Genomic DNA, 25,928 nt, shown 5'->3' on the forward strand with positions numbered 1-25,928 from the left:
AGTAAAGCGTCAAAGGATACACGCTTAAGCTTTCTGACATAACGAGATTATCATCTAGAAAGTTTCTATCAAGTTTACACCTTCACTAGCTGTGACTAAAATCCTACCTCTCCATACCCTACCATACCCTAGATAATACTGACAAAGAAACTCATTTGAGAGATAAAACATTCTTAAGGTTTTTATGTACATAATCTGATTCCATCAATCTCTCAAGAGCAAGTGGTCCAGATGTGACGGTGATGGCCTAGGGAGAACAGTGGAGATGAAGAGAAATGAGCTGATTCAGGATTGAGTCAGGAGGAAGAAACAGCAAGATTTGGTGATAAATCTCGGTAGGCCCTATTATGACAGAAGAAAGGGCTAACATTGCTGGAGCGAAACTAGAAAGGAAGATTGCTGTGCTGTAAAGTGTTTCTTAATTAGGGTGGGAAAGAATGAACTCGCCCAAGAAATGGCTGCTATCTTGTACTTCAGCCCTTATCAGCTGCTCTAGCATCATGTAATATCCAACACAGTAGTTGCACTTGAGGTTACTTGGTCTCTACACTCATTCTCCAGGATCCATCTGGATTCTGCAAGGGTAAGGTTGGGAAATTAAATGGAGCTTTGTTAGGGAACCACTCTCCCTGCATCCTTTAGATTTCTTATGGTAGCACTAATCTCCACCATCACCTTGGGGGTGCAATATTATTATTATTGTTATTATTTTGAATATCTGAGAGACAGCGCGCACATGTGAGCAGAGGGAGAAAGACAGGGAGGAGGGGGAGGGGGAGAGACAATCTCCAGCAGACTCCCCACTGAGTTCCCACTGAGTGTGGAGCCTGACGTGGGGCTCAATCTCACGACCCTGAAATCATGACCTGAGCCAAAATCAAGAGTCAGCCTCTTAACTGACTGAGCCACCCAAGCGGCGGCCCTGCAATATTATTTTTGATCTATTACCTCCTACTAGCTCAACTATCTGTTGTCCCCCAGCAGGAGATCATCAAAGATGCCCCAGGCACTCAGGGTGGCTGCTGACTATTTGTTAAGTACCGGTAGTTTGTCATTATTCCTCCAGGGGGAGTCAAGATGGTGAGCGGATAACCAGCCAACTCCACTGTTCTTGCATACAGTGTTCCCTCTTACCTTCCAGTGTTTGACCCTTGCGCTGGCAATGTTTCCTTCCACTGGGAGGTTTCCCTGAGGCACCACTGGTGGAATCTTCAGCACCTGGGCCACTGGTAACTCTACCACCACGGGTCTTTTTTGCCAGTCGGACAGTACATGAGCCAGTCCCCAAACCCCATCCTACTGCTGGCTCTCTCAGACCATGCCCACTAACATCCATGTCAGTCAGGTCCTCCAGGAGCTATATCCCAAGACACACTTAAAATTACAAGACATTAACTGGAGATCTCTGGGAACCCTGCGGCAGAGCCCCGAAGGCGGAGCTTTGGTAAGTGTACTCCCCCCATAGTGACTCTCTTGAAGGGAGAACTGAGCAGCACTCCACTACAGCCTCCAGGACCCCAGGACCAAACACTCAGAAATGTTAATATTGAGAAGCTGGGTAAAAAAGGAAAGATGAATCAAAGAGAATGAATTCAAGTAAAAAAGATTAAGTGTCCATTCAACTTAGCACCAGCAAAGTGGCTAGTAACCATAACAGCACAGTGACGGTAGTGGGGGGGGCAGCCTGGAGGAGAAGGAAGGGAGAGGAGACACGCTGGAGACTGTGAACGAGGGGCCGGGAGACAGGGCAGCAGCTCAAGCGCCGAGCGAAATGCTGAAGTTGGGAGATGAATTCTGTGAGCTGGAGGGAGTGATCCAGTAGACAGGCGATGCAGGGGACGAACACCACCCAAGGATTAAGCCTAAAGAAGGCAACTAACCTGGGACCCCGGACGCTGGTGGAAAGGCTGGTCTTACACGAGGTAGGCACTTCGGGAGATGGAACAGCAAGGAAAAAAGGATACCCTGAAGAGGTGGGTAGGTTTGTCATTCTGGGAGTGGAAAAGTAAGGGAAATCCCAGCTGATGGTTCCGTATTTTTCACAGAAGGAGACAGCAGCCCAGAGGGTTTTCTATGTTCGTCAACAATTAAGAGGTCATTAAAAGGAAAAAGATATTTACAAACAGGTAAGACTGAAAAACTGCTATTTATTTGACAGAAAACTTTTGAAAAAATAAATGGCAGCAATTGGTACTTACATGAATTCAAAATATTTTCACTGAGCACCAAACAAAATAGTTGCCAATCTTTTCAGTAAGAACCTCTATTACTGCAAGACTGCCTAAAACTTAATCCCGCCAATCAGAGCTTCTAACTGGTATGAGGTGGCCAGGTTAACAACCTTGAAGTCATACTTTTAAAAGCTTTGTTTAATCTGTACTGAGGGGTTGGCCCCAGGCTGGGTACCCCACACATATGCACACAAACAAAAATGAGCAGTAAGTATTATGCATAAAAGATAAATAATATGTGGTCACTGTACATTCAGAGGGGAACAATGCCTCCTTCTCATGAGGGGCACAGAGACGGATACAAATCACTAACCCCCAGGGAGAATCAAGCAAGGCTGGCAAAGAGAGGGGAAGTCCTGTGTCCTCAGGGTGCAGCAGAGAAAGCATGCAGAGACTTCAGGGACCAGGTGGCATCCAGGCCAAACAACCATGAATGGATGATGTCAATGTTATGGAGGGAGGAGCCTTCAAGGCTGAAGAAAACAAAACAAGTCAGGACACCTGACTTGCAGAAGTACTGCCTATTCAGAAAACAATAGAGCATTTGTTTTGGGTTAGGAGATGTAATCTGATAAGAGACTGGTAAACAACAGAGAAAGGAAAATCCCACCTAGGGAGCACCACGCGCAATGCCCTTCTGCACTTCTCAAGGGCAGCTCAACAGAGAATCTCATTGGCCCGTGTAACCAACAAGAGGGTAAAATGTCTTCCCCCAAAAGCTGAGGCTCCCATGATTTTTGAGGATGGGGAGTTCGCTGAGGGTCACCCTGCAGCCCACTCCCCACCCAGAGGCCCCAGTCCCTTGGAATCAACTATTCATTAGCAAGAATCATCCTTAATGAAAATTCTGCTACAAAAAAACCAGAAACAAAAACGACACAAGCGAACAAAACTCAAAATGAAAAGAGATGATCATGGCAAGCTTTAACTTCTCATACTGCATGTACGCAAGTGCCATGCTGAAAACAAGGTCTGTCCCCTTACTTACGCTGATTCATCACTGCAGAACGTAACAAAACTTAGCTTATCACTGCTCTTACTACACACCTCCGCTCCAAAAAGTGAAAAAACACCACACAAAATATAAGCTTAGCCCAAATAAAAGTCAAAATCAACGTAAGGATCCTACTATATTATTACTACACTAACTTAGGATATTATAATCCTTTCAACCTATTTACAAAATATCCTCATTCTAAGAGCTCCGGATGCATTACAAACATCACTGTATTAGATTCTTCTTCTTAAAGTAATTTAAAGTTTTGAAACATGCAAATTTACCTATTTTCTGCACTACCACCTAGGGATAATTGTCATAAAAGGCCCACCACCAAACTCCTCATCCTCTGATTCTCAGATCAGATCATACAAGCTAATCTAAAACTGGAACACAAAGAGATTAAGTCATACAAAAACAAAAAAAAATAGAAACAGAAAAAAGAAACATGAAAAGGAAATCTGTAAGTAGCATCACACTACCAGTCTAAACTTTGCTAAAAACAGGAAAATTTACTTGATTTACCAAAACTATATAGGCATTTTATAAAGTACTCAAGAAATAACGCTTATAAAAATAAGGGGAAAATTTGAGGTGAGATCATCAACAAAAATCATCATTCTTTGGCAAAGAGTTCTTCCAAAATGTCATGTCCACAAGAAGTGATGTTTGTCAAAACCGTGTTTAGACTGACTCACACACCAGATCACCTTCAGGCCAAATCTGACTCAGGTTTGCTTCATTGGTGCAGGGATATTAGCAGATGCCTGCTCGAGGTAGGCCAAGGAGCCCTGAGGGATTTCGGCTGGCTTTTTGTGCTGGACGTTGATGTCTTCCAGCACCTGCTGCCAATGTCTCAGTTTTGTCAAGTGCTTCTGGACCAGAGCATCTTTCCGCTGTAATTCATTCCTTAGTTCTGAGACATCCTGCACATGAGGACAACGAAGTAAGAGCAAGTTCATGAAAAGTGAAAATAGTTTCTGATTTGGTCAGAGCTTTAAGAAGTAAATTCAAAACAAGAGAATCAATTAAACCATTGTATGCCCATTACCCTGCTTGGCTCCACTATCTGAACAACCCACAGCAATTCCTCCAATGGAAGATGCCTAACACTGGGAGTTTTTATTTTTCATTTTCTTTTAATAAGTAATACAGATGTTCCAATATTCTAAAGTACCAAAGGGCAGCCAAAGAAAATCAGTCTCTTTCTCATCCTGGTCCCCAGGCACCCTCTGTCCAAAGGCTATTGCTGAGAATCTAAAACACTGAGAATCAAATATATGCTAACAACTGTTTAAAAAGAGTCCAAAACCACTGTTCTATCAGTTCAGGATGAAGTGTTAAAATCTCATATTCAAGAGCTTTTTAAATGAGTATCAGCATTATAATTCTTTATTAAGGCCTGGCCTTGAACATACCTATATTCTTACTCAAGTGTTCTGACATGATATGATCTGACAATGATAAACTGTAAAATATCATCTTACCCTTCACGTTCTCAACAGCTGATATCAATGAATAAAAAGAATGTTTTCAATTAATTGGGAGTAGTTACTTCAAAAGGTACCAAAAACAATCATTTCAATTTATTGTTTCTCATTAGGGGCATCACAGGTCTCTTGGGCAAGATGATTCTTCTTCCTTCCACAATACACTTGGCAGGCTTTGGCCCAACAAACTAAATGCAATAAAGCTTTCCAGTCATTGTGGCAACCTCAACACATTTCCAAATGCCCCAGTTTCAAACAACTGAGATAAATGAAATCCTAAGTCTCAAGGAACCTGGACAGAACATTTAATTTTTGATTCCTTGAACAAAACTTGAGCCCTTCCTGTGTCTAAGGCAGCTGGGGATACACACAGCTCACAGTTTTTGTCCAGACTGAGCTTTTGTCTACATTAATGGCTTCTCCACCTTTTTCAAGCAGCAGAGCCTTTCATCTTCCATGAAACCCAGCAAATGAAACTGCTCTGTTTGAAGCCCATCTTCCCGCCCCCCCCCACCCCTGGCTCCATTACCTGCCCAGCTTGTCATCAACACTGACAACTAGCAACGTTTGTATTCAATCTATAAAGCCCTACTGTAACTTGTGGGAAAAGGATGTGTCTTTAAAGCACATATGGAATCCTGACAACATGTGCTCTTCCTAAAAGTTGAGAAGAAATGTGAGTTCATACCTCTTTGATAACTTGCTCTGGTTTCTGGACAGATAACTGCAATCTTTTTTGTAGGAAAAAACATTCCGTCTGTCTCGCAATATCCAGAAATTTCTGGATACACTGATCAACACCTTATTTAAAAAAAGACCAAAATATTAAGAAAAACACTAGACACATATATCTCCCTCATAAATGAACAGTCAAAATATCAAAATGGCATCTTCCCATAGATGTAATCTGGAATTTTAATTCTGGTCACAGCAGTGTTACTGACTCCCAACCCCCATGTATTAACCAACATTAAATGGCACATAATTTGTGCTTTTATGAGGTGAATGATACCTCATTACAACACAAAAGTTCTTCTGAAGAGAGACAATCCATCCAGAGATCCAGCAAGTAGCATCATGACTTCCAGTTAAAATGTAACATGTAAAATATAGTACAAAAAAGTCAGAAACACTGGCTGCCTCTGGGGACAGAACTTGGGTGAAGTCAGGGAAGCACAAGAGACTTTTCTCTGTAACACCTTCAAAAAATAATCAAAACTTAACTTTTTTGAAAAAAGCAGTATGCATTGTTGGTTGTCACTGTCCTATACCAAAATGGAAAGCTCATTTTAAATGGTTCATTATGAGGGAACATGTCAATTAATAAAGTGAACAAAGAACCAGTAGTATATAGAAATGACTGCATAAATCTTATTCTCTGGAAAAGTTCTCTTAGGATACAAATAGAACTGAAACACGTCGAGTATAAATTCAGCAATTAGGAATCTTGCTGAAGGTAAGAACATAATCTACAAAGAGTAAATTCTTACCAGTCCTAATTTCTTCCTGATCCGTGCCATTGACGTAGTCCTGACTCACAAGAGAAGCAAAGCAAGCCTGTGTGACCCAAACATATAAGAAAAAACATGTCATTCACATGTCAAAAATCTTACTTCAGAGTAAGAAACAACTTCTCTTGAAGTCATTCAATGAGTTTATAGAGTCTGGGTTTGCACATCAGCTGACAAGATATCCTCCTGCTAATGAAGGAACTTGGTACACTGAATCCATCAGACCCTCCGAGGGAGAGCCTGCAAATGAGGCTGCTGGTATATGCAAGCACCACCACCTAGTCCCGACTCCTGCCACTCACCCCTTTCCCCACGGTCCCATTCCACACTAGAGCCTGGGCCCCTGTTCCAGCCCCACTTACAGCCCCTCCCTCTGATGCTTACATGAACTGTATTACCACTGTGTCAGGACTTGGGTAAATCATCACCTCCTCAGAGAGGCCATCTCTCTCTCCTCTTGAAATGGCGCCCCTCCTGCTCACTATCCTCAAGCCCAGCTTTACTGTTTTTCACAGAGTTAACTGACATCATTCCATTCTTTTAGTCCATTATTAGTTGGTTCCCACCAGCAGGTGGGAATTTTGCATGTCTTGTTCACTACACTCCTAGTGCAAGAAGACTGCTTGGCTCACTAAATAGGTTAATGACTGACAGGACAACCTAAGGGAACAAGCTTGCTGTCACATGGATAAACAAGGCCCAAAGAGACAGTTTCTCTAAAGGAGCACCGATCTAGATGAATACGTAATTCAGCAACGGAGTTCTGTGCACAGGAAACTGTCAGAAAACGCACAAAGAAGGCCTATCACTGGGCAGTGGGGTCAAAAAGAGAATGGGATGGGAGCTGGAGAGGGGAGCAGTGGTCAGAAAGGAAGCCTCAAACCTCAGGAAAGCAGAGCCTCACCAGCAGTAAGTAAACTACACTTGGTGTGAGGTAAGCATATCTGAGCCCAAATTTAGGCCATCAACCAGATGTGAGGGCCCTTTGGGAAGCAATAAATTCTGCTGTTAGCAGTTTCCCCCAACTGATTTATACAGAAAAATCACAGGACGACTCCTGGGGAATCCCTGTAACAGCTCAAGAAATCAGAAAAACAAATTGCCCATTCTGTGTATTACTTGGAAAGACGACTCCTGTTGGACCTAGGACATGAATAGGGCACACTTGCTCTGAGAAACCTGTGGGTACTGGAGAACATCCCACCCAGGAGGCCAACCAGGCAAACCAATCCACAAAGGTGGAGCTGCTCCCCCACAGACAGCAGGGCCACCAGACCCAGTGAGAGGAAATCTGAGCTCAGGAATTTTAGTTCCCTCTTACCTCTTAAAAAAAAAAAAAAAAGGATATTATACACACAGGTCTTTATAGATAGTTGGGCAGTTGTATAGAGAAGAAAATATGTGGTGGTCTATAAAAAGAATATGCTTTTTTAGAAGTATGTGTAGGATGGAACTTTTGACTGGACAGTAGGGAAGCCCAAGTCCTAGTCCTCATTTGCATAAACTGAGGGTCTGGCTTTGGGCAAGTAATTTCTCCTCTGAGCCTGTTTCTCCATCCATAAAAGGAGAGGATGGTCTCCAAGGTTCCCTCCCACAACAAGAGGGCACGATCTCAATAAACTCACTCCATTAAAGAACATTCACTGAGCAACTAGAATGAGAAAGCCAGAGACCTCAAGGGACAGCACCCTTTAAAAATAGAATATGAAATGAAAAGTGGGCAGGCAGGTGCCACGGGCCGCTGGAGGCTCTGGAATAGAAGCCCACAGAAACCACAGGGAAATTAAAATGTGGCCTTTGAGATGAGTCTTGAGAAGACTAGATGGGTGATCATAAAGCAGCAGAGGGAGGGCCAGGTAGCAACTCTCTCTCCTTCTTACCTGGCTTTGTCCAAACGCCCTTTTGGGTTTTGTATTCTCTGGGAAGCACCGTTGGCAGCCAGGCTCATGTGTGCTCCCAGAGTTCCCTGGGTTTTCTTCTACCAGAGCAGTGATCACACAACACAGCAACTGCCTGCTATTTATGTTTCCTCTACCCAACTGTCATGAATTCCTTGAGGGCAAAGGACTGTTTTCTCTGTATTCTTAGCACCGAAGACAGGGACTGACACACAACAGGCTCTTTCACTGTTCGACAAATACACATCAAGCACTTGCTTGCTATCTGCTACCACTTTATTAGCACTGATGTGGGAATGAGGGAGAGATGGCCTCTGACTTCAGGGGCCTGGTTTGGTGGTAAGTCCTCCAAAAGGCACCAGGGTGGATCCACTAAGGAACTGATGCACAAGTTGGGGGAGGGGACGGAAACCCAGAGAGAAAACAAACAGCACATGGAGAAAAAGTCTTCTGTGGTCAGAGTAAAAGGAAATTGCAATGGAGCAGAGAGCCAAATATGCAGAGCTAGGAATACCACAGCAAACCTTCTGGCTCTGTCTCCAAGAGTGACAGGTAGCCACTAAAGGGTTTTAAGCATTAGGGCGCTGGTGTTGGCTCTGGCCAAGACTTCCACAGGGCCAGTCTTTCAGCAAGCACTCATGACTGACCGCCACCTCACCTCAATGCTAAATGCTGCTCTAAAGCCTACCAAACCCTCTCCTTCATGGCTTGGCACCACTGCAAAGGCGGCTCATCCTCCTCCCCAATAAATTCTGATGTCCTTTAAATCAGTTATCTCCCGGGCGCCTGGGTGGCTCAGTTGGTTAAGTGACTGCCTTCAGCTCAGGTCATGATCCTGGAGTCCCGGGATCGAGTCCCGCATCGGGCTCCCTGCTCGGCAGGGAGTCTGCTTCTCCCTCTGACCCTCCCCCCTCTCATGCTCTCTGTCTCTCATTCTCTCTGTCTCAAATAAATAAATTAAAAAAAAAAATAAATAAATAAATCAGTTATCTCCCAAGTTTTTGAATGTACACTCCCCAAGAAATGCATTTTTCCCATGCAGCCCCAATAACACATTCATTTACAAACTATATTCACGCTCTACTCTGCTACTATATACAGTATAAAATGCACATGACTTAAAATGTGGAAAAGGTAGCTGCAATTATAAGTTATTTTATTTCCACACAATAATGGCTCGTCTTCCACTCTAGAGATCACTGAAAGCCATCTTATTTTTAAGTACCTATTTTTACCTCTCCTTTGTCTACTACCACTCCCCATTTTCTTTGCTAGAAGGGTTAACTTCTTGGGTAGAACTCAGAGTATGGGTCATCCCTGCCTCCCTTGCCCCTCCAGCTTTCCTTCTTCCCTCTCTCCTAGTACCAAGTTTCACACAGTAACTTTCACATAAGTCCATTTCATCTCCAAGAGTTCATTAGTTTGGGGCGATCTAAGGATGGAGCCCAGCGGAAAGGATACAGGCCGTAGCAGTGTGACGTTACCCGTCGTAGATGAAGCAGTATTAAACACGCAGGGATGCGGGGAAGAGCGCTCGGGGATGGGCCCAAAAAAAAGATGAAACGGGAACAACCGACTAGGAACCTAGAAGGGTCCTGAGACTACGGATGGACAAACTTCAAGTCCACGTGCTTCCAGAAACATAAAGTTTACGTCTCCGCCAGCAGACCTGAACAGAATTCCGGCCACCACTCAACGTGGAGACGAAAGCAAGTGACTTCCGTTCTCTGAGCCTATTCCCCTATTTGCAAGCCTGATGTGGGCATCGCTGAAAGAGACAACTGCCCAGGCGCAGCTTACGTTTCAGGAAAGAAGGTAGGCTGGGAACACAGACGCCCCAGTCTTACCTTACCTCAAAAGATGACTCCAACTCGTCCACCAAGGTACTGTTAGAAGTTCTCGGAGGGCCTGGCGCGGCCTGAAGAAGCGAAGCTTGGCCCCTGGAGTCCCCGGGGTGTCCAGGTGGCTGCCCGGAGAACATACCTCCCAGCGGAGCCGCCATTTCTGGAATGGCGTGCAAGAGGCCGGCTGCGGCTGCGCAGGAGCTGGCGCGCGCAGCTCACGTGGCACGCCTAGTCATGTGACATTGCGGGCCGCCGCAGGCGTCCATGGGGTCCAGAGAAACCGCGGTTTTGATAGCCTTGTTTTGTCCTTTGCTGCCGGTAGGCGGCCAGGCTTTTCTTTTTATTTTCCTAACTTAAGCATTAAAGGCTTTGACACGATTTGACGCTGTTGTGGGGAGTGGAGAATCAGTAACTACGGTGGAGCTAGCCCTTCTCTGGGAGTCGGGATACTCCTGTGCAAGTCCCGCCTTTGCCTTTAAGATTTGGAGTGATTTAGGCCAAGGCTCTCTCTCTCCGGGCTCAGGTTAACCGTTGGTAGGAGGGAGGCACCCGTTCATTCCACAGTTATTGAGCGCTTTCTGTGCACCAGTGACTAGTCACTGTGGATATAACGAGAACAAACTGGCAAAGCTACCCTTAAGTTCTCTGTGCGGAGAAGCGGGTAGCAAAAACACTAACGTTGTTAAGCCTCCCTGTCTGTGTGCCTGGCACTGTTCGCCTTGGATATTTATGGTTGCATTAAAGCCACTATGCGGTCTTTCAGTAACTTCCTTTTAGCATTTATTTATCTTTTCAGAAGCTAAGGTTTCTTTTCCCATTGTATTTAATTTTAAAGTTATCCAGCACATTGATTGAGCCTTCCGTGTCCTAGACTGTATTTAATCTGGGGTTTTAACAGTCACCCCAAGTCTCTGTTGTCATGTTTACTGTTTCTGTAGGAGACACACACACACACACACACACACACACATAGCAATATCTAGTAGAGGTCAGTGCTAAGAAGAAAAATGAAACCCAGTAAGGTGATGATGGCTAGTGATGGATTTGAGATGGGTAGCTGAAGTCCTCTCAAAGAGATCTGTGCTGGAGTGACTGGAATGAAAATGTAACCAGAAAACTTTTCTAGGGTGGGGGGTGGGGGTGGGGCGGGGGGTGTTTAAGAGGGAACCTGCCTGGCATATTTAAGGAACCACAGAAAGGCCAGCAGGGATGGAGTGAGGGAGGCAGAGCAGAAGTAGCCAGAAAAAGCAGAGGCTCCCCTTTGCCCATCGGGTCTCAGATCAAAACTCCTCTTCCCCGTGTCAACCTAAATTAGCTCCACACTCCCAGCCACTTCACCCTGTTTAATTTTCTTTACAGCACTTAAGTATTACATGAAATTACCTTGTTCATTTGTCTTCCTTGACAAAATCACCTGACACACATGCACCAACAGGAATGCAGGCTCCATGAGATCGGGGCCTGCCTGTCTTACTCACCTGCATTCTCAACACCCAAAACTGCCAGGCATAATTGTTGAACAAAAATATAATGCATAAGGGAACTAGTGGACTCCAGCAGTTCTCAAACTGTTTTGGGTCTTAGGACCCCTTTACATTCCCAAAATATTACTGAGTGCTACAAACATTTTTGTACTGCAAACATGTATGGGTTGTGTCAGTATTTATTCAGTTAAAACTTGGAATAGGTAAAATATGTATTAAAACTGAGAATTTAAAAATACATATATTTAAAAATAAGGCAGTTAATGTTAGCATCAATATTTTAATATTTATCTTTTATAAAACAAAACAAAAAGTCAGAAGAGTTGGAGTCACTTTGTTTGCAAAAATAGAAGACTAACGCTTCTCACCCTCATGTAGTCTTCAACCCCAGGGGCCATCTGGGACTGCAAGAGAGCCTTGAGGCTGGGTGGTGATATACATTTCCCAGCCTGGATTTTTTTTTTTTTTTTAAGATTTTTTATTTATTTATTTGAGAGAGAGAATGAGACAGAGAGAGAGAGCACGAGATGGGGGAGGGTCAGAGGGAGAAGCAGGTTCCCGGCCGAGCAGGGAGCCCGATGCGGGACTCGATCCCAGGACTCCAGGATCATGACCTGAGCCGAAGGCAGTCACTTAACCAACTGAGCCACCCAGGCGCCCCTCCCAGCCTGGATTTTTGATGACCATGGGGCTGCTTCAGTTTTGGTTTCTCTACTTCAGCTACCTCTTAACACTATTGTATTCTGAACCACTACTGTTTTGGATTTGGTGCTTGCCATAGCCATGCCTGGTCCTCACGGATAGACATGGGTAATACCGCCTGCCTCTGAGCGTGGTTGAGATCAGTCAAGGGTTTGTGTAATACCTGGCAGCCAAATGTACCTGCAATGACAACTAAATTTCATCTCAGTCAGATTAGATAAGCACATGAATCCGGGGCTAAGTCATGCCTTTTGGATCCCACACTCTGGTAAACACAGGAGTTCTGCTGTTCCTCTGTTTATAAAAAGCGTTTGATAGAAAGCTTTCTATCAAATCCCTGCTTCGCCTTCTGAGTCACTGAGAAGAAATCTAATTCCAGTTTCCCTTCACAAGCCAGTGGTTCCACCTCTCCATCTTCCCGGACAAAGGAGCTTCTGGACATGGATACCCAGAGGAACCTGTTTACTCACTATTCCTGCCTGATTTTCTTTAATTCTAACAAATAACACAAATATGCATGCCCATATCCATTCCCTCCCTATAAACCACTTGAGACACAGAACATCCTCTTACATGTCAAATTTTTAAAATATTAAAAATAGGGGTGCCTGGGTGGCTTAGTCGGTTAGGTGAGCAACTCTTGATTTCGTCTCAGGTCATGATATCAGGGTTGTGAGATTGAACCCTGTATCAGGCTCCATGCTCAGGGGGGCAGTCTGCTTGAGATTGAGATTCTCTCTCCGTCCCTCTGCCCGTGCCCCCTGCACACTCTCTCTCTAAAATAAATAAACCTTTAAAAAATAATAAAATATTAAAAGTAACTCCAATGAACAGGTTTCTTATCAAATGTTCAGTCCTAAAAAAAGAAAAAAGTATAGATAGATCCAACTCAGGGGTAATTTGTTCACCTAGATACAAAAGAAAGAAAGAGGAGAGCTTTGTCCTAAATCTGCATAAGTAGAATTTTGTTGATTGGTTGTAGTCCCAGGTGGTAAGCAAATACTTTACCTATGAACAGTCTCTTTTATTGGTCTTGTTCCTTAACTCAAATATATTCCACATCCAGGGGCGCCTGGGTGGCTCAGTTGGTTAAGCGACTGCCTTCGGCTCAGGTCATGATCCTGGAGTCCCGGGATCGAGTCCCACATCGGGCTCCCTGCTCAGCAGGGAGTCTGCTTCTCCCTCTGACCCTCCCCCCTCTCATGCTCTCTGTCTCTCATTCTCTCTGTCTCAAATAAATAAATAAAATCTTTAAAAATATATATATATATATATTCCACATCCACTCAAGTCACTGAACTGACAGAAAGCATTACAGTGTAACAATTAAGAAGCCAGCTCTGGAGGCAGGCTCCCTCCTGTTTAAATCTCTGCTCTCCCACTTAGTAGCTTGGTGACATTGTTGACATGTTCTTAACCCTCTCTCTGGTGCCTATTTTCCCCATCTGTTAACATGGGGATAATAGCACCTACCTCACCAACTGTAAACTCATCACTGAGTGCCCTAAAGTGATTATTAACATTGAGAAAATACTGTACCATCTTACTTAGTTCACCTAACACAGCCAAAAGAGACAAGTTATGCTATTACTAAGTGTACAGTAATACAGAATACCAGAGCCACACCAGAAAGCACAAAAAGTTGATTTATTATTTCTGACAATTGCATAGTAACCTTTAATTTATTCCTTGCATCACAAATCTAAAGGACAACTTTGCTCAATTAAAAACATATACTCTGAAAATTAATTAGGTAGTTTTTAAACATTTGATCATTTATAGAATATCTTAAAAATCTTTGCCAAGCAAGAGATTAGCTTTCCCTTTATAAATCTCTACAAAAAATGAACAAATCAAGGCAATCAAATTTTCTTTTGTTCTACATTTTTAAATACCACCCTTTGTTTCCTTTGAAATATTTTCATCCATTCATTCAAAAACATTTTGAGGCTCAACTGCCCATTTAAAACAGAATGAGAGAGTTTTAGAGGATGCGAACTAAGCATTGTTTTGACTGAACTGAAGCAAGAACTCTATCAGGGTCCTTGTGGGCCTCCCAGTCATGCCCTTCCGCAGATAGGGAACCTCATCTTTGTTGGTCATCACACCTGCTATATCTAAATGTGCCCACTTAGGATGAGTCACAAATTCTTTCAGGAACGCTGCAGCTGTACATGCTCCCGCAGACCTGAAGAGAAAGACAAAAATCATTGTTTAACCCCATGTAAACGTGCAATGAACATTTCATTAAGATCCTCTATTCTTACTAAGTAGCTTCTATGACCAGAGAGCAAAAGTCAAGTTTATGAGATTAAAACGGAACGCAAAAACCACTTTCAGAATATTTATTTTCAGACATAGCTTTAAGCAATAAAGGGTAAATTCTAGATTCCCCTTCCCCATGGTAATGAATTCACCTATTTTTCATCTTTCCCTTACGATTTGTTTAAAATGACTCAGCTGTGAAAACATGCAAAATTTTGAGCACCAGATGTAAAATACCTTGAAAATTAAAGATGTTCGAAATTAGTGCTTATGAGCACTGTATCAAAAGGGAATTGGCTACACTTCTGTGAAAGGGCATAAAATTTAAAGTCATTTTGGTAACCAATGACTGTAGAAATGTACTTTCATAGCTCCTTTTACATACCTATATTTTCCAATGTTATTAATATCAGCAAGGTGGCAATCTACAACTTGTTTTGTATAATGTTCAAAGAGAGGCATCCTCCAGACACGATCGCCCGTTTCAATGCTGGCCTAAAGAAGAAATAGGTGTAATAGTTGGAAGACTGCATGAAGTAGGACACTGATGTATTCAATGATGGAGAGAAAGAAAACTGTTCTGACCTGTTACTCTAAAACAGGTAACTATTCAACCGGGTCCAGAATCATTTCAGTTAATGAAAAGATTTACTTAAGAATTATAAAAGAAATCAGGAATGTTATAAAACATCCCACAAATTTGTAGGGCATTCGCTAAAATCATCAATTCTTACGGATCTCAATTTACAGTACGCTGGTATCCAGCAGTACATCGACTATGGGACTGATTATGGGGAAATAGCCTTTGTGATGCTTGTCACCTCAGTGTGCTAAGGAATACATGCCTGAAACTGCACCACTGAAGACCAGAGTCCAAGACAAGGTGACCTTATTCATTCACATAATCATATACACACTCATTCACATTCATCATTTACTGAATCTTGACAGAGCACCACCAGGTGTTGAAAAGAAATTCAACATTTGAGCCATCAGAAGGCTCTGAGGCTGGTAGGAAAAACAGATACACAGACTGTTTTAATACACTGTGGTCAGAAAGAAGACCCAAAAGTGAAAAGTCAGGAAGCAGCAACAGAAGCTGTTATTTGGAGACATGGGTAAACAGCAGCTGAATGAGCCCCAGGGTTGAAAGTAGCTGCCTCTGGGAAAACAAGACTGTAGACTACTGTAGACTGCTGACTGGTATTGAAATGTTTATGCACACAGAACTTTGATCTTTTTTAAAAAAGCTTAAATTGAAAAAAATCAAAACAACAGCACTGTAGGTGCTTAATAAAGAGGGACACTGAGTGCATGACAGGCCAGAGGAGAGTCCACCTGCCCAGCCTGCACAGAGACAACTGAGCTGAATGTCACAAGGGTTAGGCAGGAAGGGTAAATTTAGGACCATAAACCAACATCAAGTATGTATTCAAGGACATCTTGGATTTGTCCCCCACTGGCACATAGTAAGCTCCTATTCATTACTTGTTGAAAGAGAGATACCAGAGGGAGTGGTCTGGAGCTCAGGAGAGAGATGGGGGCAAGCAGTGGAGAGGTGCTGGCTGAAGCCACTGGGCTTCCATGTGAAGATGCGGGGGAAAAGAAGAGAACATGGTCTAGGACTGAACACCCACGAAAGGGGCAGACAAAGGAAAAACCTGGCAAAGGAGGCTGAAACAGAAGTTGGTGAAGAAGGGAACCAGAGAGATGATCACAGCAGCGAAGAGTGGGGTGTCACCAAGAGGCTGGACTTGCAGCCAGGCTAGGTAAGGCTCAGTGGGTGAAGGCATGGGGAGAGGGGTGACAGGAGATGGCTGTTTGGAAGAGGCAGGCTGGCTATGAACAGCTGTGCACGAGGCACAGCGCATGGCAGTCAGAAGACGTCCTTATCCCCGCCCACGAACGGATCAGGACAAGCCCTACTTACAACAAGCATTCACTAAAGGTCATCCTTCCTTGACAAAGCTGTTCTCATAACCTTTTCTACCTCAGGGAGTCTGCGCGATGGCTGTGGTTTGTGAGTCACTTTCACATCATTCTGAGACCACAGGAGGAGAGGAGGAATGTGGTATCACAGCTATCATTTTGGAACATTATTATAGAGAACCCAAAGCACATTGAATAGATGTATTTTCAATTCAAAGGCAAATCTATGACATAAAAATCACTTTAACATAGGGGTAGTAAAACAGTAAAAAATATTATTCTAGCTAGAATAATTTAATCTATCATTTTAGTCTCTATTATTCCTACCTCAAATAGTTTGTTCCACAGCCAGGACGAATTGGTAAAGACCCCAGTGGCACCGGACCCCAAGGCTATGTCCATGGCACCTGCAGGACACAAGCCCTCAGGTCAGCGTTCGGTCTCTCCAGGCATGATGGCTTTCTCTGCTGCTCAAACTAAAACTTCAGCCTGTAATTTTATTTTATTTTTTTATTTATTTTTAAGATTTTGTTTATTTGACAGAGAGAGCACAAGCAGAGGGAGAGAGAGAGAGAGAGAGAGAGAAGCAGGCTCCCTACTGAGCAAGGAGCCCAATGTGGGACTGGATCCCAGGACCCTGGGATCATGACCCGGGCCGAAGGCAGCCGCTTAACCGACTGAGCCACCCAGGCGTCCCTGTAATTTGATTTTAATATCTGCTTCATTTTCATAACTAGAGAAGCTTTGAAAATCCTTACTGTATATATTTAATATCTTCCTACTTTCTCAACTAGAATTCAACTTCAATTATTAAGGAAAATGTAAAAAAGGAAACAATACCAAATATCACCAGTAATCTCATCCTCAGCATTAACCATTACATGTTTTTAATATTTCCTTCCAGATTTTTTCTAAACTTTTAAAAAACATAATTAAGACCATACTGTTCATGTCCAAGTACATGTTCTTCCTCTTATGCTTTAAACATTTATTCCACTTTTAGAAACAAATGTTAGAAAGTAGTTTTAATGATTTTAAAAGTCCATTAGGTAGAGGTATCATAATTTACTTTCTATGGGACATTTAGGCATCTCTAATTCCTCAATATTTTTAATCACATCTGTAAGTATCTGCTATTAAGATTTTCTGCCCCTTTTTCTTTTTTTGGAAAAAAGTATTATTATTTTATCATACCTATTTGTTTCATCTGCATTTCCTTCTCCAACAAAGGTGCATCCATGGTTGACTTCTCTTTTTACATTTATATATATATTTTAAAGATTTTATTTATTTGAGAGAAAGAGAGAGAGAGCATGAGAGAGAGCACAAGCAGGAGGGAGGGAGAGAGGGAGAGGGAGAAGTAGGCTCCCCACTGAGCAGGGAGCCCGATTCAGGACTTGATCCCAGAGCCCTGGGATCATGACCTGAGCCAAAGATAGACGCTTAACCGAATGAGTCACCCAGGTGCCCCTACATTAATATATCTTTAAAAATCAAGTTAAAATCCAGATTTCCAAGTTCTTTGTGGGCACACATTCCTGAGCACCTACCTCCATTAGAATGCTGCAGCTTAGCGCCACCTTCTCTGGTTCTGGTACCAGCTCCCAGCAGTTTCATTTGTTACTCGCCTGGCCCTGGCTACAAGCTCTGGGACAGGGATCATGTTTGATTCCTAAGTATGCGCTTAGGGCCTAGCACATTGCCTGGCACACAGGAGCTCAGTATTTATGCAAAGGGAAAAGCAAACCCCACTATCATTCAGTACTAGGACACTCCTGGAACATCAGAGGAGACACCACAGAAGACGAGGGCAATTTTATAGTTTTCACAAGGTGTTACTTGCTCCCTGTAATACAAGGCGTGTCCAGGTTGCTCCTTAATCTTTAACTGTGGCTTTGCATGGTGGCTTTTCATGGACTGCTTGTTAGCATCTCCCCCAAGGAAAATGGATACTTGAAAATACAATTCTATACACTGTTTTGCAGACTTTTTTTTTTTTTTTTACAATAAACAAAACTTCCCACATCCTTCCATTTCTTTGCAGTTGGGATTACTGGTTGTAGGACACCCAATGAGTGGATCCCCTAGACTTGCATGTTTGTGGGTTAATATCTGCACACATCTCTGATTTAAGAAATAGAGCTCAGAGCCATCATTTCATTTTGTTAATCTTGGTTAACCCCCCGGCCACACACACACACACACACACACACACACACACGATTACGTGGACTCTCCAGAGAAGAGAATAGCACTTTAAAAATCCATTCCTCTGTGTCATGAGGGCTCTGGATTGTACATTTTCCCCAAAACATCACAAGGAAATAACGTATTGTTGGTTAATCATAAGGGATGGCAAACCGTTGACAATTTAAAAAGTAGTGACCCATTTGTAAAACCCTGTGATTCTGCATGACATCTGAGCAACCTCGGTCTGTTTGGTCATTTGTTCTTCAGGTTTTGTTACTCTCTACCTCCCAATTCTCTCTCAAGCCTATCCACTTCTCCCTACTGCTACTGCTACCATCGTCATCCACAAACTGGACTATGGTAATAATTGTCTTAAAAAACAGCAACAACAACATAAACTTCTGGGAATTTCCAAATACATACGAAGAGAATAGTACAATAAATGCACAGATAGCTGTTAACCAGCATCAGCAATTACCAACTCATGGGCAAACCTGTTTCATCTATAGCCCCTGCGCAACAGATTATTTTGAAGCCATCTGCAGACACCCTAACATTCATCCACGATACACACACTCAGGCATCTACAAGAGTCAACAAGCACACTGCTCACCCGCCTACCTGGCCGGCCCGTCACCTTGGGCCCTTCTCCAGGGCATTCTGCACACAGCCAGCACGGGCCCTTTCACGGCACAAACATGATCTTATTGTCCCCATAGCTTCCTGCTGCACTTGCCTCAGGACAAACCCCAGTAACACATCAAGGCCAAGCTGGGGTCTGGTGCGTCCTAGAATGTTGGCCTCGTGCGCCCACCCCAGCCACACTGTGCTCTTCCCACTTCCATTTGCCGTTATCCCCACACACCTCAAAGTGAAAGGTGCCCTCCGCTGGCATGATCTTCCTTCCCTCCTCCACCCAGTGCTGCTTCCTCCTTCAGATCCCAGCTCAAGCAGCAGTTCTCAGCAAGATGCCTGATCCTCAAAAGTAAGACTGTGATATCCTCTACTAAAGCAGTAAGAAATGACAGATGTAAATATTTAATATGATCCCAACTGAGATCAAGGCTCTAAAGCTGATTCCATTACATTCTTTAGAAAATGCTCTATTTTCTACATACGGTGACAGAACTGCTACCATCACCGATTTCAGAATTACCAATAGCAGAGGCCTACGTTCCGTATTCTTTTCTGAGGCCCATTTGGAGCCAGAGGTGCTAACTGATCAAGTTACCCGAACTGTCACAGTTTCACAGAAACATCAAAGCTCCAAATCTAAATCACAACCATGCATGAGGAAAATGGAAACAGGCAGCACAACTGAATGGCCATCCCCGGAAGAAGCCACGGCTCCTACAGTCTGGTATAGGCCTGCCTTTTCCAGGACAGTAACACTGGTTTAGTGTCTGCCAGGCCAGGGACATCAACCTGGATCATCTCATTTCATCTGCACAGACACCCCTCCTGTCAGTGAGATGCTATTATATCCTTTTTACAGATGAGGTTTCTTTGGCCTTGTCCAAAGTCCCATGCTATTAAGATGCAGGACAAGTTTTAAAATCAGGTCTTCCATCTCTAAAGACTGTGTACTTCCTCCCACCACGAACCTGGGGCTGGAAAGTGTTTCTTATTCTTCCCTTTGATCACAGCGACTGGAACTCAGAAGGGGCTCGGTGAGTGTGTGGGCAACTTCAGCCAGGCCAACACGTGGGCAGTGGAAAGGCTCACCCATCAGCTTGCTCTTAGTTACCTGGGGCCAACTTTCCCACCCTCAGACTAGGAAAAAAAAGGGAAGGGGGCTATGATTCCTCATTTACAGAAAGGGTGTATTACCACCCACCTCACCACTGCCCCTCAAACACCTAGCAAATCTATGCGCTTATTGTTAAGAGCCACATAAAGGGGAAAACACGAACTCATTTCTGCTAAAGTAAAGGCTCACATGAGCAGAGGAAGAATTAAAACCAAAGGATAAAAAACTGAATTTTAATCTTAAAAGAGGCAGAGACAGAACAGAATGAATCCCCGGAAAGAGAACTGTTGGATCAAAGACTACTAATGTCTGCTTCCTGCAGCAAAGCAATACCTGTTGTCATCCCTCCGGGAATGAGTTCGTGACTCCACAGACCCAATGGGCTTCTAGCCTTCCTTCAGCCAATGTTTGCCACATGCAGGGGCTGAGTTAAAGAGGCTTCCTACAAACCCCTCCCAAATTCCACCACTCTGTGAAGGTAACGCGCGCCTCCCAGGTACTGATGTCCCAGGGGGATCAGGTAACTTGCCCAAGGCTGAAGGGCTGTAAGTGGCCCTAGGAGACAGTGAGTTGGCATGGAGCTCATGCTGCTGCAGCGCACCTCACGTCACCCGCCTGTTAAATGACGACCTTCCCATCCCCCCCCCACAATGTTTTTGTTTCTTTGTAACACCAAAAACAAAAAGTTCAGAAAACTCAGCCAGCATCAGATACGTTGACTAATACAAACAGCTCCTGATTTGGGGATCTGTCGCTAATATTTTCAGATCTGTATCAAACAGCAATCATACCATAAAACATCTTAGTGTCATGTGCAGAGGTGACTCTGGATGGGCTGATGTAACCCGCTTGTGACTTCTCTTTCTAGAGTTACAGGATGGAATGGTTTAAAACAAGAAAGCTAATGTTTAAAACAGTTTACAGCTGCAGAACAATTTCCTTAGTGAAACATATTTGAATGCAAGCGGAGCAAGCCAACTTTCAGCAAAATCATGCCTCAAGTTAACGTGCGCACCACCCTACGCCAACAAATAGGGCTTTCTTCAAACAAAGACAGGAAAAGCACGCTGGTTGACCTGTTAGGGTGGCGGCGTTGATGATGACCTTTGGGTTAAAGGTGTGCGCATAACAAAGTGCATCAGCCAGTATAAGCCTCCCCTCAGCATCGGTGTTATCAACCTGCAAAGAGAAGGGTCAAAAAAGTTAGGGTAAGATGACACAAGTCAAGAATATCAAAACAAGATACAACACTGTTCAACTTAAAAGTGAGAAAAGCTAGTGTGACATCTGTCCGAGTACCACATACTCAAGCTTCAATTAGAATAGGAAAGTATTTACTCTGAAGATCAAACATAATTTAATAATCCCTGTACCAGAGCTGATGACCAAATGCTAATGACTTTAGAAGCAGAAATAAATAGAAAATGTCTGGCCCATTGTACGAACAAGTATCTAACAGGAAAAAGGAAAATTTCAAGATTGAAAACAAAGAAGCTAAAGGGTTTCGGAAGGTTATGGCGAGGTGGCAGTCTGGCTCTCCAGACAGGAGAACTCTTGCAACTTCAGCAACTTTACAAAGTTTTTTAAAGGAGGCTCCACACCCAGCGTGGAGCCCAACATGGGGCTTAAACTCACGACCCTGAGATCAAGACCTGAGCTGAGATCAAGAGTCCCTCCTTTTTTTGTTAGTGTCTGTGTTTGGTCGTGTGCCTGGGACAGGGTGTACCTGATTTTGCCTGGACTGGTAGAGGCCAGCGTGTTATTTTGGTGCGCATATGTTTTGGTGACTGTGTCTCTGTGGTTTCTTATGAAATGCAAGAAAAATTCCTGTTTCTTTGTTATGCTGCCTGGGAAACAAGCCCCCTCCCCGGCTCCTCTACATTTCTAGAAAAAACAATCTTATTGATCATATCATTTTCATATAAAACCACCTTCTGGGGACGCCTGGGTGGCTCAACCATTAAGCTTCCGACTCTTGATCTTGGCTCAGATCTCCATCTCAGGATCGTGAGTTCGAGCCCCTCCTTGGGGCCACACCCAGCGTGGAGCCTACTTACAAATAAAATAAAATAAAAAATATATAAAAACCACACACACACACACAAAAAAGAGTCCCTCCTTTTAAAGAGCGGCCAGGCATTATGGGCGGTGTGTGCATGCATGCAGGTGCGCCAGCAGAGGACCCTGCAGCCACATCCCCACGAGTGCAGAGTCCATGATGCAGGATGGTGTGTTCCACCTGAACCCCAAAAGGAAGAAGTTAATCATGGCACAGGTCTATCTCTAGAAAACAGCTCAGGCTTTTCCTGCTTTGCCATGCTCTGCAGGGCTTGCTATAGATTTGTGGTAATTTGTGTGTGTATGGCTTACAGGAGGAACAGTAAGATAGGGAAAATACTTTTATAATTCCCATAAAGAAATACTTTTGACTTTGTAGGAAAAGCTACTTGCAATGAAGACACTGCCCTCCCTAAATGGAGCCCATGCTCTGAATGGAAATTCAAGGTGTGCTTATGTGGTCACTGGAGGTTCCACCTCTTGGATCACCAGAATGGGCAGGGCTATGTTTGGCATTCACACACCTGTATGGTCTTCCCGTTCTTGGCTTTGACGACATCCCCAGGCTTGTTGGCTTTACCACTGGGCATATTTTCACAAAGAGGGGCCAAACCTATTGGAAAAGTATATATGAATGAACATGGAATGTGCTGGGTCTACACTCACCACCCAAAGGACCAAGGCCACTGGTGGGCCATCGGAAGTATGCCAGACACCACCTTAACCAAGTGATAAAATTTAGCATCACCAAGGACCCAACTGACATCATGTGTGCCAGCCACAGGAAGTGCAATCACTCAGGTAGTGTTCCAACCAAGGAGTCTAACCCGATTCTGTCATGAAGAAACAACCAAATAAGTCCAAATTGTGGACCATCACAAGACAAGCCTGAACTCTTCAAAACTGCCAGTGTCATGAAAGAAAGAAAAAGGGCAGGAAAAAGGTTCCGGATTAAAAAATATTAGAGACATGGCAATCACATGCAATGTGTGATCCTTAACTGGCTCTTAGGTTTCAAAAATAAAACCAAGTAAATGTGTCTGTGTGTCTATATACAAACTGAACATTTTTGTAGACAACTGGGAAGTCTGAATTAGGTGACTGTATCAATCCCTGTGAATGATAATGGTATGGTCATTACACAGGATGTCCTTGTTCTTAGAAGACAGACACATGCTGAAGCATTCGGGAGTGACATGTCATGTCTGCAACTTACTTTCGAAAGTTCGGCAAAACAGGGCTAGGATATCAGCACGGACGGGGAAGGGCGCCTGTGAGACAGACCTGGAGTCCAAGTACACCTTCCCTTGGTATAGCACAAGGGACGTGACACTGGGAAAGTCATTAACCGAAGCCTCCCCCACCCCCCACTCCTCTGAAACATGGCAAACTCCCAGCCTTGGGTGTGGCATCTGGAACTCCACAGAGACCTGGTGTGGACTGAACACTTCGTCTCAACCATTTTCTGTATATGCTGCCATGTCATCAGCCACAAGCCCGATGAGACCATCACTAAATGTGCCTGCTGTGCCCTTCCACCATGACTACTGAGCATTTTTCACTGGAGTAAACCACAAACTTGACATTATGTGCCCCTAACTGCTAAATGCTTTTTGCAGAAGTACAAAAAAATCAATTCTAGCTACAGCCCGTGACTGCAAAACGCATTTAACTCAATCAGTTCAGACAAGACAACACTTAGCTAAACAGCTTCTGTTTGATGAAAACCATTTCTTGATCTTTTCAGGTTGGAGGAAACCAAGTCTGCTGTCTGGTCTGTCGTTTGACTGGATTCCAGAACTCTCCAGGACACCCTCCTTTGCCCCCTCACCTACGATGTTAATGGGCAGGTTCAGCTTGGCAGCAGACACGATGGCCGAACAGATCGTGGCAGCTCCCCCCATGTCGGCCCTCATGAGGTCCATATTTGCAGAGGGCTTGATGGAGATGCCACCACTGTGGGAGAAAAGGACAGCATGCACCATCAGCGGCAACGAAGAGGGCCCAAATCACTTTCTTAAGAAAGAATATATAAACGGAAGCACTATCTACCTGGCAAAGAAAATTCATATTTCTGAACTGAAAATCTGAATGATTTCAACATTTTAAAAGATGATATTGCAAACTTTATAAAAATATAAATGGGTGCCTTAGCTCATTTTATTTCTTTTTGGATGAAATGTAAGCGGGGTCAGTGGAAACATTACTACATCACACAATCTGTGCTGCTCAAATCCCATCTCTGTATTTGCTCATTAACTCCTGACATCCAAACAGATTTGTCTTTTCAGCAAATTTTATGAATCGATCAACTTATTGAACCTGAGGGTCACAAACTGTTAAGGAAGGAAAGCCAGCAAGCTCATAAGACTGGGAGGATCTCTCTCAAGCCACGGGACAGGGAGACAACAATTCCCTCCGACACCCCTAAGGGGTGATTCATCCTGATTGCAAAATACAAACTGAATCAGGAAGAGGCACAAGAAAGATGCTCACCCAGGGGCGCCTGGGTGGCTTAGTCGGTTAAGCATCTGCCTTCGGCTCAGGTCATGATCTCAGGGTCCTGGGATCGAGCCCCACATCAGGCTTCCTGCTCAACGGGGAGCCTCCTTCTCCCTCTCCCACTCCCCACCCTCTGTTCATGCTCTAACACTCTCTCTCAAATAACCTCTTTAAAAAAAAGAAAGAATGAGAGTTCACCCAAAGCCTTAAAGACAGCGCTCAAGAGGGAGGGGGAAAAGGTGGCGGAAGAGTAGGGGACCCTATTTCAACTGGTCCCCGAAATTGAGCTGGATATCTACCAGACCACTCTGGGCACCCACGAAATCAGCCTGAGATGTAAGAAGATCTGGATCTCTACAAACAGAATATCGCAGGCAGTTGGTTTTGAGGTACGAAGCGTGGAGCCGTGATTCCGCGGAAAGATATCGGAGGATAAACGGCAGCGGGAGGGTGCCTGGCCGTGGGGATCCTATCACCGCTGGTGAGTGACAGCCTCGCTCCCTGGGGACGGGCACAGACTCGCAGACCGGTAGCGTTGGGGAAGGACTTTAGGGCAGCCCCCGGGGCGGGAACCTGGAGCAGCGGGGTCGTGCACATGCGAATTGGGAGCGGCTGGCGGTTTTAGAAGCACAAAGGGCAGAGACGTGCCCGGACCTGGAGGCAGAACTGGGAGCGCTGCGGAGGGGTGCACAACCCAGGCTGCTGCAGTTTATAGCAGCACGGACAGAAACGGAGAAGGTGTGGCCTGGAGAGCTCACTGAAGAACAGACTGCGATCTCTCTGCTCTGAGGCAGAGGGTTGGAAACGGTCTCTTCTGCTCTGACTCGGGGAAAGCAGCCAGGGAAAGCCGCCAGAGAACAAAAGCCCCAAAAACTGATTCCCCCTGAGCCCATTCCCCGCCACAGGGGGGCAGGGCAACTCCACCCAAACAGGGTTGCCTGAGTAACCGCGCGGCAGGCCCCTCCCGCAGAAGACAGGCTGGGAAAACAAGAGGCCAGCAACCCTAAGGTCCCAAGAAAACAGTGCATCTTGCTTGGGTTCTGGTCAATAATTTGGACTCTATACATTCCCTCAAAC

At 44.3% G+C, this 25,928-nt stretch overlaps 2 protein-coding genes across 3 annotated transcripts in view; both read right to left on the bottom strand.

Moving 5' to 3' along the window:
* Window positions 1–2,065: 2,065 nt before the first annotated feature.
* MED28 (mediator complex subunit 28) lies at window positions 2,066–10,146 on the bottom strand. The gene is made up of 4 exons (XM_021679391.1): window positions 9,980–10,146; window positions 6,209–6,275; window positions 5,407–5,519; window positions 2,066–4,154 (listed from the first exon to the last, which is right to left on the bottom strand). The coding sequence occupies exons 1-4, from the start codon at window positions 10,127–10,129 to the stop codon at window positions 3,957–3,959; spliced, it is 528 nt and encodes a 175-aa protein (XP_021535066.1). The 5' UTR covers window positions 10,130–10,146; the 3' UTR covers window positions 2,066–3,956.
* Window positions 10,147–13,789: 3,643 nt separating this feature from the next.
* LAP3 (leucine aminopeptidase 3) overlaps window positions 13,790–25,928 on the bottom strand; it is a 31,481-nt gene continuing 19,342 nt past the window's right edge. Inside the window, exons 8-13 of one of the 2 annotated variants that reach the window (XM_021679390.1) lie at window positions 24,181–24,305; window positions 22,874–22,962; window positions 21,368–21,470; window positions 16,679–16,758; window positions 14,808–14,917; window positions 13,790–14,345 (exon numbers count right to left, since the gene is read on the bottom strand). In XM_021679390.1, the coding sequence (XP_021535065.1) occupies window positions 14,156–14,345; window positions 14,808–14,917; window positions 16,679–16,758; window positions 21,368–21,470; window positions 22,874–22,962; window positions 24,181–24,305 (697 nt within the window). In that variant the 3' untranslated portion in view covers window positions 13,790–14,155. The remainder of the gene's footprint in view (window positions 14,346–14,807; window positions 14,918–16,678; window positions 16,759–21,367; window positions 21,471–22,873; window positions 22,963–24,180; window positions 24,306–25,928) is intronic. The other variant, XM_044912767.1, reaches the window with a different exon arrangement.

The sequence above is a fragment of the Neomonachus schauinslandi genome, chromosome 2 (assembly GCF_002201575.2).
Source record: "Neomonachus schauinslandi chromosome 2, ASM220157v2, whole genome shotgun sequence".
Classification (NCBI taxonomy): domain Eukaryota; kingdom Metazoa; phylum Chordata; class Mammalia; order Carnivora; family Phocidae; genus Neomonachus; species Neomonachus schauinslandi.